We start from the raw sequence: 16547 nt of genomic DNA on the forward strand, positions 1-16547 counted from the left end.
CACCTGGTCTTCCTAGGTGGTCTCCCATCCAAGTACTAACCAGGCCTGACCCTGCTTAGCTTCCAAGATCAGATGGGTTCGGGTTTGTTCAGGGTAGCATGGCTGAGGACGCTATGGATTTTTGAACGTTGATTTTGTATCCAGAGACTTTACTGTATTTGCTTATTGTTTCTAGTAGTGTTCTTGTGGTGTCTTTAGGATTTTCTACATAGAGAACAGTTTGACTTCTTTGTTTCCTATTTGGATGCCTCTTATATCTTTCTCTTGCCTGATTGCACTCGCTAGGAGCTGCATTCCATGAATAACAGTGGCAATAGTGGACAGCCTTGCCTTGTTCCTGATCTAAGAGGGAAGGTTTTTAGTTTTTCACCATTAAGTATAATGTTGGCTGAGGGTTTCTCATATATGGCCTTTATTATGTTAAGGTACTTTCCTTTTATACAGATTTTGTTAAGTGTTTTGATCATAAATGGATGCTGTATCTTGTTGAAGGCTTTTTCTGTGGTGTGTCACATTGATCGATTTGCATATGTTGAACCATCCCTGTGCCTCTGGGATGAAGCCCACTTGGTCGTGGTGTATAATCTTTTTAATATGTTGCTATACTCGGTTCGCTAGTATCTTATTTAGGATATTTGCATGTGCGTTCATGAGAGATATTGGTCTGTAGTTATCTTTTTTTGTGTTATCTTTACCAGGTTTTGGTATCAGAGTGATATAAAATGGTATCAGGCCTCATAAAATGAGTTGGTAAGTATTGCCTCCCTTCAATTTTTTGGAGAGTTTGAGGAGAATAGGTATTAAATCTTCTTTGAATGTTTGGTAGAATTCACTGGTGAAGCCATCTGGTCCTGGACTTTTACTTTTTGGTAGGTTTTTGATGATTGTTTCATTTTCTATACTGATGATCAGTCTATTCAGATTTTCCAGATCTTCTTGATTCAGTCTAGAACGATTTTATTTTCCTAAGTACTGATCCATTTCTTCTAGGTTATTAAATTTGGTATTATATCCTTTTTCATAGTATTCTTGTATGATCCTTTGTATTTCTGTGATGTCAGTCGTAATTTCTCCTCTTTCATCCCTGATTTTGTTTATTTGTGTCCTTTCTCTTTTTTCTTTAGTGAGTCTAGCCATGGGTTTTGTCAATTTTATTAACCTTCTCAAAGAACCAGCTCCTTGTTGTATATATTTTTTCTTTTTGTTTCCAGTTTCATTTCTGCTCTAATTTTGACAATTTCTTTCCTTCTGCTGACTTTAGGCTTCATATGCTCGCTCTTTTCTAGATTTTTAAGATGAAGCGTTAGGTTGTTTATTTGGGCTCATTCTTGTTTTTGGAGATAGGCCTGTAATGATATGAACTTTCCTCTTAGGACCGCTTTTGCCATGTTCCGAACGTTTCGATATGTTGTACTATCATAATCATTCGTTTCTGTGTATCTCTTGATCTCTCTTTTTATTTCTTCCCTGACCCAGTTATTCTTTAGTAGCATGTTGTTTAATCTCCACGTATTTGTGGTTTTTCCTGATTTATTTTTGCAGTTGATCTCTAGTTTCAAAGCATTATGATCAGAGAATATAGTTGGTATGATTTCAACCCTCTTATATTTGTTGAGGCTATTTCTGTGTCCCAGTATGTGGTCGATTCTTGAGAATGTTCCATGTGCACTAGAGAAGAATGTATAAGCAGCTGTTTGGGGATGGAAGGCTCTGTGTATGTCAATTATGTCCACTTGGTCTAATGTGTCATTTAAGGATGTTATTTACTTACTGATTTTCTGTTTGGATGATCTGTCCATATTCGACAGTGGGGTATTTAGATCCCCTACTATGAAAGTGTTTTGGTCTGTTTCTCTCTTTAGTTCTGTTAATAATTGCTTTACACATTTCAGGGCTCCCTGATTGGGAGCATAGATATTAATAAGTGTTATGTCTTCTTGGTGCATGATTCTCTTTATCATTATGAAGTGTCCCTCTGTATCTTTCTTTACCTTTTTTATTTTTGAAGTCTGTTTCATCCGATATTAGTACCGCTACTCTCGCTTTTCTCTAAATGCTATTTGCTTGAAATATCATTTTCCACCTTTTCACTTTGAGTCTGTATTTGTCTTTGGAGCTGAGATGTGTCTCCTGGAGGCAGCATATGGTTGGGTTTTGTGTTTTGATCCATTCTGCAACTCTGTGCCTTTTTATTGGTGAGTTCAGTCCGTTTACATTTAGTGTGATTATTGAAATATGAGGTCTTATAGCTATTTTATCTTTTGCTTTCTGGTAGCTCGGTGTTTCCACTGCTTCTTTGTCCTTGTGTTTCTGTTTTCTTTATTTTGGTTGGCTTTTGTGGGTTTTGCCTCTAGTTCTTTTTGTTTTATGTTATATACTTCAGTTCTGAATCTTCGATGTGTGGTTACCATTATGAATATGAAAAGGATAGTTATATATATGTATATACACACACAAACACACACACACAGTTGTTCATTTTCTTCTGCGTGTGTAAGGCAGATGTTTTAAATCCATGTTTGTAAACCATATTGAAGACTAACTTATTCTCTGTTAACCAATGGAAGGAGAGCTGGCTGGTGTGGGCTCAGTCTGGCCCCTGGAGGCAGCCCCAACCTCAGCCTACTCTGCTGCAGGAGCTGCAAATCCAAGAGTGAATGTCTTTGTCCATTCACGCTCCTGTACTCCCATGGACTGGGCGAATCAAACAAAAGACATTACTGCTTACAGTTCTGGAGTCTGGAAGTCTAAGATCAAGGTGCTTGCAGAATGGGTACCTGGTTAGGTTCCTTTTCCTGGTTCATAGGCAACATCTTTTCATGGTGTCCTCACATGGTAGAAGAGGCCAGGGAGCTCTCTGGCATCTCTTTTATAAAGGCACTAATACCATTCATGAGGGCTCCACTCTCATGACCTAATCATCTCCCAAAGGTGCCCCACCTCCAAATACCATCGCATTGGGGGTTAAGATTTAACGTGAACTTTGGGGGAACACACGCATTCAGTCCATAGCCGTGGGAGGTTGGTATGGTTTATAGATGACAGTCCCCCTCTTTGGAGCCAGCGTGGCCCCCAGCAGCTGTAAGATGTGTGCATCTGGACCTGGTACAAGGGAGCTGGGGGCGGGATGCTGTCCTCTTCCCTTCCAGGTCTGTCTGCCTTCCTTCATGCCCTCTCCCCCTTGGGCTTCCCACAAGGTGACGGTGGCTCTCTGTTGTAGGTGGCCAATGTGAATGCTAAGGACGGCACGTGCACACTGAAGGACTGTGTGTATAAAGATGTGCAGAAGGACTGGCCTGGCTACTCAGAGGGAGACCAGCAGCTGCTAAAGCGCATGCTTGTTCGGTAAGGCCGTTTCCCCTGGGCCTGGGGCAGATCTTATCTCCAGGATGCTGGGGTGGCCTCACCTGGTCCCAAGACCTCGGGGCTAAGAGCAGGGTGGTAGGGTCCATGGGGATTCTAGCCATTTTCCCCACAGCCTAGGTACCCCACCTTGGTCTTCAACTTGGGGAAAACCTAGCCCTGCCCCCACCCCCGTAGCGTTGGGGGAATATGTTACTGTTACATACACCAGAGTGCCCCACAGAGGCCTCAGTCCACCCAGACTGTTCCCGCTGCCCCTCCCTACCCGTGAAGCTTCTACCTGTGACTTGCTCTGTCCCCATGGGCCTCTCTTGCTGGAGCTTCCTTCTTAGAACCATTAAAGAACCTGAAGTACAAAAACAAAGCTTTTTGCAGTCCTAAGCAGTGTTAATTAAATGCATTCCTTCTAGGGTTAATTGAGACTAGAGGTCAGAGTGGTTTAGGAGGCTCTGAGAGGAGTGAGTATGGGGCCTGCCTAGGCCAACAACTAATGCTTCTGATACATGCCTGACCTAGGAGCCGGCTGATCGCTTAGTCTTTAAGTGATTTCTCAGGGACTTGGAGATCTTTGTGAGGGATTTTTTTTTTTTTTAAGTTCAGCTGTTTAAAGCATTAATTACATCTGGAAAGCAGAACTGAGTTGGGACCACTCTGTGTGAATCCCAGGTTCCTCCTCAGCCCTGGGGGACACTCATTCCTGAGCCACCAGGCCTGAGGTCCCTGCTCTGGCTGTCTGAGGTCTCTGGGTGTTGGGTAGCTGGGGGCAGGGGGTGGTGGTGGTGATCTCTGCAGAAGATGCGTCCGACCCGGTATCCCCTCTCTGGGGGTCTTCTGTTTTCCTAGTTAAACATGTCGAGTTGGCACTGTCCCCTTCTGTAGGTGTTTTCATCCATCACACAATTTTGGGCAAAAGGTCCAGTGTTGAAATGGTTGATTTCCCCCACCCAGCTGCTTTGTGGTGGCAAGGGGCACTCAAGAGGCACAGTGAGGCTGTTCCTGTCCATCTATCCTTAGAATCTCTCAGCAGCTTTCTGAGTTCTCGGACCGCAGGGTCTTGGCCTCACTGATTTCCAGGGAAGGGATGTGGCCAAAAGCGAATAGCTTGTGTGTATGTTTGTACACAAGTGTGTGTGCACATGTCTGTGGTAGGAAACAGTGCTCAGAGGTTCACCACCCGGCCCAGTGCATGTCCACATGGACAGTATAGCAGGTGATGTAGGGCGGGAGCTGCGGCCCTCACATTCTGAAAACTCGCTAGTCCTTCTTCCTGTCAGTGGGCAGTGGTGAAAAGGCCTCGCTGCCCTTTCTCATGCTTCCTCTAATTCTAACACAGGGTACTGCACTCCTAGACTCTTCTTTGGCTTCTCCCAGTCTGTGTTTTTCTTGGCCATCATTTCTAGTTCCCAAGAGTCCTTCTTGTTGTCTTTTTGTAGCATCATATTATTGAGATATAGTTCACTTAATACAAGTCACCCATGTGAAGTGTACACTCAATGGTATTCACAGTGTTGCTCAACCATCGTCTCTATCTAATTTCAGAACATTTTTGTCACCTCAAAGGAGACTCTCTTCATCATTATCAGTCACTCCCCCATTGCCTTCCCTTTGGCAACCACTACTCTGCTTTCTGTCTCTATGGATTTGCCTCTTCTAGACATTTATATATGGGATCATACACCATGTGGCCTTTTGTGTTTGGTCTTTCACTCAGTGCAGTGTTTTCAGGGTTCATCCAGATTATAGCGTGTGTTAATGCTTTATTATTTTTTATGGCTAAATAATATTCTGTTGTGTGGATGGACCTCATTTTGTTTATTCATTCATCCCTTGATGGACACCTGGGTTCTTCCCACCTCTTTGCCGTTGTGACTAGTGCTGCCATGAACATTTGTGTCCAAGAATTTGTGTGGATGTGGATTTTCAGTTCTCAAACACATACTGGTTGTTGAGCTATGTGGTAATTGTGTTTAACTTTTTGGAAAACCGCTAAACTCTTCCTTAGTGACTGCACCATTTTACATTCCTGCCAGCAGGGCATAAAGGTTCCAACTTCTCCACATCCTCGCCAACACTTATTTTCTCTGTGTGTGTGTGTGTGTGTGTGTGTGTGTGTTGAGTCTAGCCATCCTAGTGGGAGTGAAGTAGTATCTCATTGTGGTTTTGATTTGCATTTCCCTGGTGAATAGCGGTGTTGAGTACCTTCTCATGTGCTTATTGGCCAATTTGTATGTCTTCTTTGGAGAGATGTCTATGCTTATTGGCCAATTTGTATGTCTTCTTTGGAGAGATGTCTATATGTCTTCTTTGGAGAGATGGTACTGCCTTTGTCTTTCTGAATATAGTAAGACTGGTGTTTTTGTTGTTGAGTTAAAGTTTTCATCCTCTTACAGTCTCTCTTCTCTTTTAAATGCATTTTTCTGTCTATTTTGCATCTGACATTTGTTGCCTGGAAGTACCCCGCTCCCCAGGTCTTTCCTCTGGATGGCTCTGCTCCCTCAGGGGGGCCCCTTTGTTTCCTTTTCTCCAGAGACCACATGTCTGTTTCTCTTGTTGTTTGGGTGTGGCCCAGGCAACCTCCCAGTGCCTGGAGAAGGCCTGTGCTCCTCTCCTGGACATGCTATGGACTCTGTAGCAGATCAGGACCCAGAGCAGGGCTGCTCGGGGACCCCTCTTCTGAGGTATCTGAGGCTCCAACCCCCAGGTCATGGGGTTCTGTAGCCTGGGACTTGGTTTTCTTGGATTCTATAGGACAGTCACCACCTGTACTTCTGTTTTAGTGTTAAATGTTGTCACTCTCTTGTTCCCTTTCCTCTTCATGCCTTTTTACTGGTGGCTTAAAAAAGAATAGATGGAAATGCCTGTCCTTGGTTTTCTGTCTTTAACAAGAGCTCTTGTGGCTTCCATGTGGCTGGACAGCAAACCTGTTTCCCCTTGGCCATGGGGACCATGTTGCCCTAGTCACTGTGTGCATGTTTTGGGCACCTTTCCTGTGGCTCTCCTTGCATTTTGGGCAGTGGACAGCAGCAGTGGTTTGGAATGTAGCCATTTGGTCTGGGAGTCAGACTTGCTCATTGCTGGTTGGAGCAGTTCAGACCCGGCCCCTGAGTCCCCAGACCTCAGCCTCTCTGCAGTGCGTGGAAGGCCCTCAGCACCACACACAATCCGGCGTCTTTATCAGGGCCTCTCTTTGCCCATCAAGTGTTGGTGTGTCTTTCTTCTTATCTCTGGCTGCATTGTTTTGCTTAGGTCTAGGCAGGCCAGTGGATGCCTCTGCCGTCCACAAGTAGGTGCTGTGGCCTGGGCTCCCAGGAAGGCGGGTGCTGAATCTGAGAGGCCTTCCTGTCACAGACCAGGTCATCTCAGTTCTAGTCAACATTCTCTAAAGTTTCTGCAATGAGCGTCATTATTAGGATGAACAGTTGAGGGACCAGTGCCTCAGTGAGCCCAGATTTCAAGGGACAGACCTTGAGTGTTTGGTCATTTTACATGGTTCCCTGGTCTCCATGGTAATGGGGGTCTAGGTGGTCAACTTTGACCCTTCTCTGGGCACAGGACACTTTGTGGAGCAGTCCTCTGGGCAGTGAGGCCGAGGCTGCAGGGCAGCTGTGGATGAACCCGAACGGGATATGCTCCGGCTGCTCTGCCTGCCAGGCTCTAGTGTACCCAGCATGCTCACCCTCTCTGATTCAGCGGGGTGGTGGCCCCTCCCTGAATCACTGGTCAAGGGTGGGACAGCGTGATGTCAATGCAGAGACAGATGAGCCTGGATGCGCCCCGAGAAGTGCTGCAGCAAGCCCCCACCTACCCTGCTTCTCCGCAGGAAGCTATGCCAGCCACAGAGCACAGGCGGCCTCCCTGGAGACCCTGCTGCTGCCAGCCCCCCAGATGAGCATGGGAGTTCAGCCTCACCCCCACAGGTAGGAGCAATGGGTGGAGGTGCTGGTGGAGGAGGGCAGGTTTAACCCAGAGCCAAATGGGCCTGACCCAACCTTGATGCTTAGGTAGCCCATTGGGCCCTTGGCTCAGGGCTGGGATGTTTTCTTCAACCAGTGAGCAGATGCCTGGCTTCCCCTAGGCCTGGGGCCTGGGCCCAGGACCTGGGTGCATCTCCCTTGGACATTTGTGGGTGGTGCGGCTGAGGGAGGGCAGGCACTGGACTGCCCTGAGCTTCATGCTTTCTCTGTACCTGGGTCTGCTGCCTCTTAGGGTTTTAGTGAGGGTTCTGTAAAATCCTGTATGCTAGCTGCAGGATAAGACGGTGCCCAGTGTGGTCCCGTGAGCGGTGGTCACTGTCATTGAAGTCAGTAGTCAGGGAGGGCACTGGGAGTGGGAGAAACTTACCTGGCTCTGGCTAGGGTGGTCTTTGGCTATGCGCCCCCTCACCATTGCTTGAGCTTTTTGGTAAAAGCTATTCCCACCTACCTGCATGCTCTGACTTGTGAGTCCCACATTCAGGCCCTTTTCCTCCCTCCTCCTTGAGCTCTTCCTTCTCTTCCCTCTTCTTCCTCCTCCTCCTCCCTATTCCTCCCCTCCTCCTCCCTCCTCCTCCTCTGTCACCCTCATCTCCCACTTCTTCAACCTGAAGCACCCAGTCCATATTCATGGCCCTGAGGCCTCCTTGTGGGAAGGCTGGGTCCATATACACCCTGGTTATGGGGCCTAATTTCACCCACACTCCACTGTGGCTCCTTGGTCCTAGGCCTGCCGTCCACCATCTTTCTTTCTTTATTTGCTTCCCTGGGTCAGGGCCACCTGGTCCAATGCTGGGTCCCCTCCTATGATCTGGCCTTGCCTCACATGCCTCAGTCTAATCATCTGTGAAATGGGGATAAGACCTAGACCATGTCATAGAGCTTCTGTCTGATCCAAGTAGTCACGGGTCTGGTGTGATGGGTCCCGGTCTGTGGGGCTGCCCAGTGTCCCTCAGACTTGGCTCTGTCACCATCCCCATCATCTGGGGTAGCTACTGAGCACAGCAGTATTTAAGACCAGTCCATGAAGATGATTGAGGCGGTCCACTGATGACCTGGCTGCCCTTCCTTCTGCACAGTCCTTGCGGGAGGCACCAAGGGCCTGGTTGGCAGGACTGCAGGAGTCTCCAGTGCCCCCACTGTCCAGAGTGGGCCTTGCAGGTGGGGACTAGATTTCCTCCAGGCCTGGGCTGCCTGCCGGCTCAGCTCAGGTCTGCACATTGCTTCTGAGCCACTCCCCAGGGGATACCAGCCACTCCAGATACAGTTTCCCCTCTAAAATGGTCTCTTTTCCTTCACAGAAACGGCCTCAGCCTCCTGATTTCATCGACCCCTTGGTCAACAAGAAACCCCGGATATCGCACTTCACCCAGAGAGCTCAGCCCACGGTCAATGGGAAGCTGACTGTGCCCCATGGCCGTGAGGCCCTACTGCCCACCCCAGGCCCACTGGTCGGCATGGACACCCACTTGCCCCCACGGCTGGAGCCCCCAAGGGCACACGACCCTCTGGCTGATGTCAGTAATGACCTGGGCCACAGTGGCCGGGACTGCGAGCACGGGGAAGTGGCCACCTCAGCCCCTGCCCCATGCCTCAGCCTTCCCCTGCTGACAGACTGTTCCCAGACCAGCAGGCCCCATGGCAGCTCGTCTCGGGGCAAGTCCAAGAAGAAGTCCAAGAAGCACAAGGACAAGGAGAGGGCAGCTGGGGACAGGCATCAGTCCCGGGCACCTGACCTTGTGCCTGGTTCCCTTGGAGCCCCACCAATTGCCCCAGGTAGGTGCCAAGAGGCAGGCCTGGGACAGACTCAGCAGGAGGGCGCTGTCAGGAGCTTGAACACCAGCTCCACATCTTGCCAAGGGGGCTGCACTGCCCCACACTTCCCCGTTGTTGGCTCACCCTGCATATTCAGCCTCTCTGCACACTGTTTTCTCACACAGGGTATCTATAAATGCCCCGACAGTCTCGGCGCTGGAGACTCCTACTGTCCTGCGTGCTCCAGGCCAGCGCTGGGGGCTAGAGACACAGGTCTGACCAAGATAAGACCTGCGGAGGGGCAATGCATGTGGAGAGGAACAAGTTCCAGGCACAGAGACTGAGAGGGGCAAGGTGGAGCCAGGGCCTTTTGGACTCAGGGGAGGCTGTGGGGATGGCCTGGCAGGAGAGGGGCAGCACCGGTACTGCTATGGGCCTCTTGTGGCCTGAGAAGCCTGTGGGAAAAGTATGGTAAGCGCTGAAACAAGGTCATGCAGCAGGCGGGGGAGCTGAAAGTTGAGGGATCTTGGGTCTCAGCAGCAGAATGTGGGGTGCAAGGCCAACCAGGGCTGGATACCAAGCAGGAGGACCTCTCTGGGGCCCAGGGATCCTGGAGGGGCATGTGAATAGGCTGGGCTGGTGGCGGGGCTGGGGTAGTTACCTCCAGAGCCTGGGCCATCCTGAGTTCACAGCCCCAGGCACCTGAGCTGAGCACCCTATGTGGCTGTGAACTTAATTTGATCAGCATATAGCAACAAAATCATGGCCCCACTTAGTCACATGCAAACCCAGGCTTGTCACCTGCCACTACTCTGATCATTTCCCCAGGCAGGGTCCTGAACAAGGGGCATTCCTGGGAGGGCAGAGCTGCCTTCTCCTTAAGGCTTTTTAAGGAGCTACCCTTCAGAAAGGCTGTGCCAGCCCCTCCCTGTGGTTGGAGGGCAGGTCCTAGTGGACACAGATGATCAGTCCTCTGGGTTTCTCTCAGCCCTGCTGTTCCACTGGGCTTCCCAGCATCTGGCAGGCAGATTGGGAGAAAGTGGCCTGGTTCCCTGAGTTACTTCTTTGATCCCATCTCGCCTTGGGAGACAGGCCCTGAGCAACCTGGCTGGGCAGCATGTTCTATCCCAAACAGTACAAGTGAGACCCTTGTTCCCCTGGCAGGGTCCTGGGAAAGTTGAACATGGGCCAGGAAGGTGCAGCCCAAGCTGGCCTCGTGATGCATAGGGCTCACATTCTGCCTGATGCAAGTCTGCCTTGCCTGGCAGCTTGTCCCCAGTCCCCAAGCTGAGGTGAGCAAATGAGTTGTAGAATCAGGCATTATCAAAGAGTAGACACCTCCGGGAGGAGGAAAAGTGTGGCGGAGTTCCAAAATCTGCGTTTTAACCTACATTGTGAAGGCAGCTCAAATGATAACAATAGCAAAGCTCCTCAGAGCCCACCCAGAGCCTTCCTCACCCTGTGCTGCTCTGCAGCTCTTTCTGGGGAGTGTGCTGCGCTCTGAGCATGCAGGCAAATATAAGTGGGAACCACCCACCTCTTTTAACAATGGCATTGTTCTCTGGCACAGGCCCCTCCTCCACACTCACTGGGGAAGCTTCCAGGCCAGCACCTGAGGAAGCTTCTTACATCTGTTTAACTCACACTTCTGCATGGCACTGTCTCCTAGTCTGACCTTGCTGTCCCAGCCCTCCCCATTGATCGCCTCTGTCCGTGATAGGTGTGGTGGCCTCCACCTGTGGGACAGGTGGCTCTGTTCAGCCAGCCCTAGTCCCATAGCTCCAACTCTTACCTCCCAAGCCCCACCCCGCCATCTTTATCATCCTATACTGCAGGCTACTCTTGAGTCCTGTGCTGCCCCTTTCCCCACCTCTTATTTAGGCTGTAGACCACTCTTGTGGCCTCAGGGTCCCTTTCTCGGCAGGCTGGCACAGGGGTTTGGGCTCAGCTCAGGCCCACTGACCCCTATGAGCAGAGTGGGACGGCACTCTGGGGCCTGCAGCTTGAACTCAAAAATGCATCCCTATATCCCTTGCCCTTGAGAGGCACAGGAGAAGCTAGTGGAGTGATGGGGGGCTATGAAGGGGACAGATGGAGTTGGGGGAGAGGAGCAGCCATAGTGGGTATTGCCAGTGAGCCTGAGGCCCCATGGCAGAAACCACTTGGCTGGTGCAGGGGAGGCCAAGTGATGGCTGTGCAGAGTGCTTTAGCAGGAGCAGGGGCCTCAGAGGTTTGTCACAGGGCAGACCCCAAAGGTGTCTTGAGTGCCAGATTGATCCAACCCTGTGCCTCAACACAGAACATCCCAGGAGACCTGCCTTGTGCTGGGCATGTATCATGGGAGTGTGGACTAAACCCTCACATACGTGTTCAATGGGCTTCAGCCCAGGGAGACCACAACCTCATTAAAGACAACACACCCAGGTTCGGGAGGGGTTGTGCTCCATCCACTGGTGGGAACCCCACAGTGCAGGACAGCCTTACACCCAGATGCTGCAACCTAAGTGTGAAACTAGAGAAGGCTTGGCAAACGTGATGGGCTAGGGGGCTGCCCCCTCGCTGAGGATATGCTACAAAATAAAACCGCTTCTATGTTGGGAAAGCCATCTGGAAGAAGCTGGGAGGGAGGAGTAGAAAACACTAGTTTGTAGTTTTCAGTTGAGTATGATCTGGGCAGGCCTTGGCCCCGTGTCCTTGAACCCCACCACAAGGACAGCCTGGAATGTATCCCTTCGAGACTCCAACCCAGCCCTGTTCTGGGGCTGCCCTACAGGTCCCAAAATCCCTTGACCAGTGAGAAGAGCAGAAACAACAGGTGGAACTCAGACCACCAATTCCCATTAGCAGGTAGAGATTCTGGCAGGTGCAATGTTTCCCCTGGGCCGACTCTCTCTGTTCTTCAAGGGCAGAAGCCGAACACCACAAGGACTTGGTTAGATGGGGTCGCTTCAGTGTAGTGGCCTTTTATGTACAGTCAGCAGAAGCAGCAAAGCCTCTGGACAGGTCAAGCTCTGGTTGGATTGCTCAGGCTTTGGCTCTGACCTATCCTTTCAGCTACATGCTGAACACATGCCTGCGGTGCTATCTGGGTACTTAGCATTTAAGGGGCTGTTGTTCAGAGACATAGCACACATCACAGAAAGGCCTCGATTCCCCTGGACCCAGCGGGGGCCCCTGAGTGGTGCTTACCTGTCTCTCTGTGTCCTTCAGACAACCAAGTGTGAACCTTTTGCAGATCTCTTTTGTTCTTTGTAGGTTTAAACGGGACCTGCAACAGCTCAAGCATCCCCACGTCAACCTCGGAGACGCCTGACTACTTGCTGTGAGTACTAACTTGAGGCCCCTCCTCTCCCAGGGCCTTGCCCCTGCTGCCCCCTCCCCGCCCTGCACTCAGCAGCAGCAGTTCTAAGCCAAGTCCCTGTGAGCCAGTTGCAAACACCCATCCTGTTCTAGGCCAAGCTCCTGCTTGGGTCAGGCCCTCCCTAAGGTGGGATCAACCATGCGGCCACGGGCACTCTAGCCTCCACAGTGACCCCTGAGCCCTGCCGGCCTCTCTCCTGTTTCCAGAAAATATGCCACCATCTCCTCTTCGGAGCAGCGTCAGAGCTACAAGAACGATTTCAATGCCGAGTACAGCGAGTACCGCGACCTGCACTCCCGCATTGAGCAGATCACACGGCGCTTCACTCAGCTGGACGCCCAGCTCCGGCAACTCTCCCAGGGCTCCGAGGAGTATGAGGTAGGGCCCCCTGCTCACACCTCACCATGAGGGAGACAGGTTTGTTTCTCACAGTCTAGCCTCTGCTCTCCCTGGTGAGGAGGGGCTGTTCCAATATTTCACCCCCTAGTAGCCTGACAGGTAGCCACCCCTTGTTGGTACCCTGCTACTCACATCACAGGACACCTCAGCCCCTGGCCAAGAGGGACAGGGCCAGGCCACACTGTATCCATGGCCCAGCTGTGCTTTCAGAGCCACGGCGGGAGGTGAGAGGGGATGGAGGGTCCCTGTGGAATCTCCACCCATACTAGGAGTCCCTTGTCCTCTGGCCTACAGCACACAGGCTCCCTAGGCCCCCATGTAGGACCATGTAGGAGGGCCTTGGTCACCAGCCCTCAGACACCAGCCTCCTTCTTGATCCACCTTTCGTCTGATCACCAGACTGCAGGGCCAGACCTAATTAATCAGGGGTCAGGGTCTATCTCCTTGGCGGAGGCCACTTTGGTTTCCAGAGGAGATGGATCGTGATTGGAGGAGCGATGAGGGTTCTGAGAGTCTGAAACACACAAGCCCTAAGGATATCCCTATCCTCCTTCCTCCCTGCCAGCATATAGACATGCCCCAGCCTCCCCCTGCAATCCCAGGTGGTCAGGGGCCTCTGTACATAGCCTTGAACAGTGGACAGGCCAACTGAGGTACAAGGGAAGGAGGCCATCTGCATGCTTTTTGCCCCCTCCCACTACCGACTTGTCCTTGAGGCTGGGCCCCTGCACCTTGCCCCCTGGTCTAGCTTCCTCCTCATAGTCTACTGCCCTTCCTCTGTACTTTGGTCAGCTCCCTGCAGGGCCACCCAGAGGTTATTGTCCCCAGGTATGTGGTGATCCACAGGTCACAGGTTATTGGAGAGCACCTTGCTTCATTGGAGCTTCTCACAAGTGAGGGCATTGTTTTCTTTGTTTTTGTTTTCCTCCAGACTACTCGTGGACAGATTTTGCAGGAATATCGCAAAATCAAAAAGGTGAGTCTCCACCCAGCTGTGGAGTGGTGGGGAGCAGCCCCTCTCTGGGCACCCCAGCACCCCTCAGCTGTCCCACTGCTTGGTGGTGCAGCCCCCAAAGTCAAGGAGAGGAAGTGAAGTTCCCACCCTTAGCTGTTAGTCTGAGAGGGACACCCAGCTTCATGGGCTCTGAGCCCTGTCTTTGGGGTACCTGAAAGTCTCCTATGAGGTGGCTCCTGGCTAATGTCCAGTCAAAGCAATGTTAGCTCTCGTTCCTAAAGGCTACTAGCTGTGGGTTCACCATATGTGTGCCTTGCGTGCCAAGTGGTCCCCTGTCAGCTAGGCCCCAGACCATCCTTGAGGCTTCATGCCAATCTCACATCTGACTCTTTCCCTGGCCACAACCCTATTTCTCAGGGCAGGGCCTGGGGCTTGGGAATGATGCCAGCCTAGGACTCTAGCCCAAGACAGAGAAGTGGTCCTTGTCATTGCCTGGTGGGCACTGGCCTGCAGGCAGGAGTGGCGGGAGCCTGAGGCAGCCAGTAGGCTAGCACCTTCACATAGGGCAGTGCCCATTCCAGCCACGCTCCATACCAGTGGCCGCAGAATGTAGCTCACCCCACCACTCTGTTGCAGACCAACACCAACTACAGCCAGGAAAAGCACCGCTGTGAGTACCTGCACAGCAAGCTGGCCCACATCAAGAGGCTCATCGCTGAATATGACCAGCGGCAGCTGCAGGCTTGGCCCTAGCCCCAGGCCGAAGGGAAGGAGGTCCCCATCCCTGGACTGACCCTTCTGGATGGCGGGAAAGCTGGGGGCGGGGGGAGCTGAAAACGGGAGAAAGATTTATTTAACAAAATAAACACGAAGAAGACACGTTCATCTGAGCCAGCAGATGAACCAGCAATGCCGGCTTTCAGGGGACTCCCTGTAGATTTGGCACCCATAGGTCACAGATCCAAGCAGGACGTCCTACTCCCCAGCCCCCATACCTCCTGAGCAGCCCCCACTCAGGACAGGCTCCCCAGGAAGCCCAGCTCCTCACCAACCACAGTCTGAGGGGCTTCAGCTTCCTCTTGTCAGAACACTTGGCCGGCCTGTCTGCTTTTTCTAGTTTTATACAAAGACAGCCACTTTTAGCTACTGCTCATGAGACTTGAGTCTATTTTTATATGACAGAGAAAGCATCTTTTTTCTAAACCTGTGCCTCCCCTCCTTAGATGCCCAGGGTCTAGACACTGCCCTGTGTCCTTTCTGCAGTATTACAGATGCCATTGGGAAGTTTGGGTGGGAGACCAGCCTTGGTCACGTCTCCCATGCTGGGCTCTGGCCAAGTGCCCAGCCAGGCCATCCAGGTTCTCCAGGCCCAAGCAAGGGTGGGCTCTCTCTGAGGGGGTGTGCAGGGCAGCTCAACCCCCTAGGTCTATTTCAAGAACTCCAGCTGGCCCCCAGAGCAGCTGCTGGAGCCCCCGGGCCTACCCACTATTTCAGGCTCTCAGCTGTTGGGGACACTGGGGTTCTCTGTGCTACAAGCTCACTCTGCAGCAACAGTGCTGGACTTTATTCTGTGGTCTCAATTTCCCCTTTGCTGCTGCTTTTCATGTCGTACTGTTGAGACCTCGCTCCACCCTCAGTCCTCTTGTGGGTTCTGGGGTTGTCTTAGAGCCACCTTGGGGATTGCACTCAGGGAGGGGCTGGGGATTGGTGGAGTCAAGGGGCTCCCCAAGAGCGAGCTCAGAAAAGGCACCCGGTCCACCTGCTCTGGGGGCATGGGCTGCATGGATATCCCAATTGCTGCTTAGTTGCCGTGCCTAGTATAGTGTCCCCCAGAGTGTCGGGGGCTGTGTGTGTGTATGTGCGTGTGCATTTGTGTGTGTGTCCATGTGTGTCCCTGCCAGGGTGTGGTGGGGTCCGAAGTGGGTGCTCAGAATCAGGGCCACATTCAGTGGAGTGGGGGGTGACTGTGAGCTGCAGCCCCACAGGGAGAGCGGCAGTGCCGAGACATGTCTGTGTGTCTAAGCCATGGGGTATCTCCTGATGGCTTCCCAAAGATCAGGCCCCTCATGAATGCCTGCACTGTGCCCACCCCCCAGTCTCTTCCATGAGCCCCGAGGTGCCCGAGCACCAAGGAAGCTCATCCTTCATGTTTCACTAGCAGTTATTTCTCATTTGGGACAGAGTGGACAAGGGCTGAGCAGCCCCTGGTCCCCAAGTTGTGCAGACAACTGTGCACATGAGCAGGCAGACTGGTGACATAGGATCATTTAAGGAGACCCCGGCCCTCTGCCCTGGGAATCAGTTCAAGGCACTCTCAGTTGAATTTCCTTTTTGTTTTTTTTCTTCCTCTCCTTTTAAGGAATTATGAAGCTAAGAAAAGTTTTGTGCTTTGGGGGTTGATGGACAAAAGTTCTAGCTGATTAAATATGGTCTTAACTTATTGATATTGTTTTTTTTTTTTCTTTTTAATATTGTACTGTGGAGAAAAACTTTTTTGAGCCATGGAGTTGGTGTTTACAAGAACTTTTCACTTTTGCCAAAATGTTACAATTGAAAGGCATCCACGTCTTCAGTTTCCTAATATTTTCTTAAAAGATCTAGTGTCTCTTTTGTACACTAAACAGATAAATGCTGATTTTTTTCAACCTACAATAAATTTCACTGAACTGAATCCAGCGGCCCTGGCTGCGTGGGTGCGTGTGTGTCTGTCATAGCCCAGGAGCCCTGGTCCTGTGTGGGGGTG

The 16547-nt window shown here is 51.2% G+C and overlaps 1 protein-coding gene and 1 pseudogene across 1 annotated transcript in view; one reads left to right on the top strand and one right to left on the bottom strand.

Annotated features, from left to right (window-relative positions):
• LOC111744073 lies at window positions 1–110 on the bottom strand (annotated as a pseudogene).
• Window positions 1–16471, top strand: part of ELL (elongation factor for RNA polymerase II) — a 56966-nt gene extending 40495 nt beyond the window's left edge. The window contains exons 6-12 of the mRNA XM_011366785.2: window positions 3221–3345; window positions 7184–7280; window positions 8636–9110; window positions 12345–12411; window positions 12657–12828; window positions 13781–13825; window positions 14441–16471. Coding sequence (XP_011365087.1) covers window positions 3221–3345; window positions 7184–7280; window positions 8636–9110; window positions 12345–12411; window positions 12657–12828; window positions 13781–13825; window positions 14441–14557 — 1098 coding nt within the window. The 3' untranslated portion in view covers window positions 14558–16471. The remainder of the gene's footprint in view (window positions 1–3220; window positions 3346–7183; window positions 7281–8635; window positions 9111–12344; window positions 12412–12656; window positions 12829–13780; window positions 13826–14440) is intronic.
• The last annotated feature ends 76 nt before the right edge of the window (window positions 16472–16547 follow it).

This window comes from Pteropus vampyrus, unplaced genomic scaffold (assembly GCF_000151845.1).
Source record: "Pteropus vampyrus isolate Shadow unplaced genomic scaffold, Pvam_2.0 Scaffold126, whole genome shotgun sequence".
Lineage (NCBI taxonomy): Eukaryota > Metazoa > Chordata > Mammalia > Chiroptera > Pteropodidae > Pteropus > Pteropus vampyrus.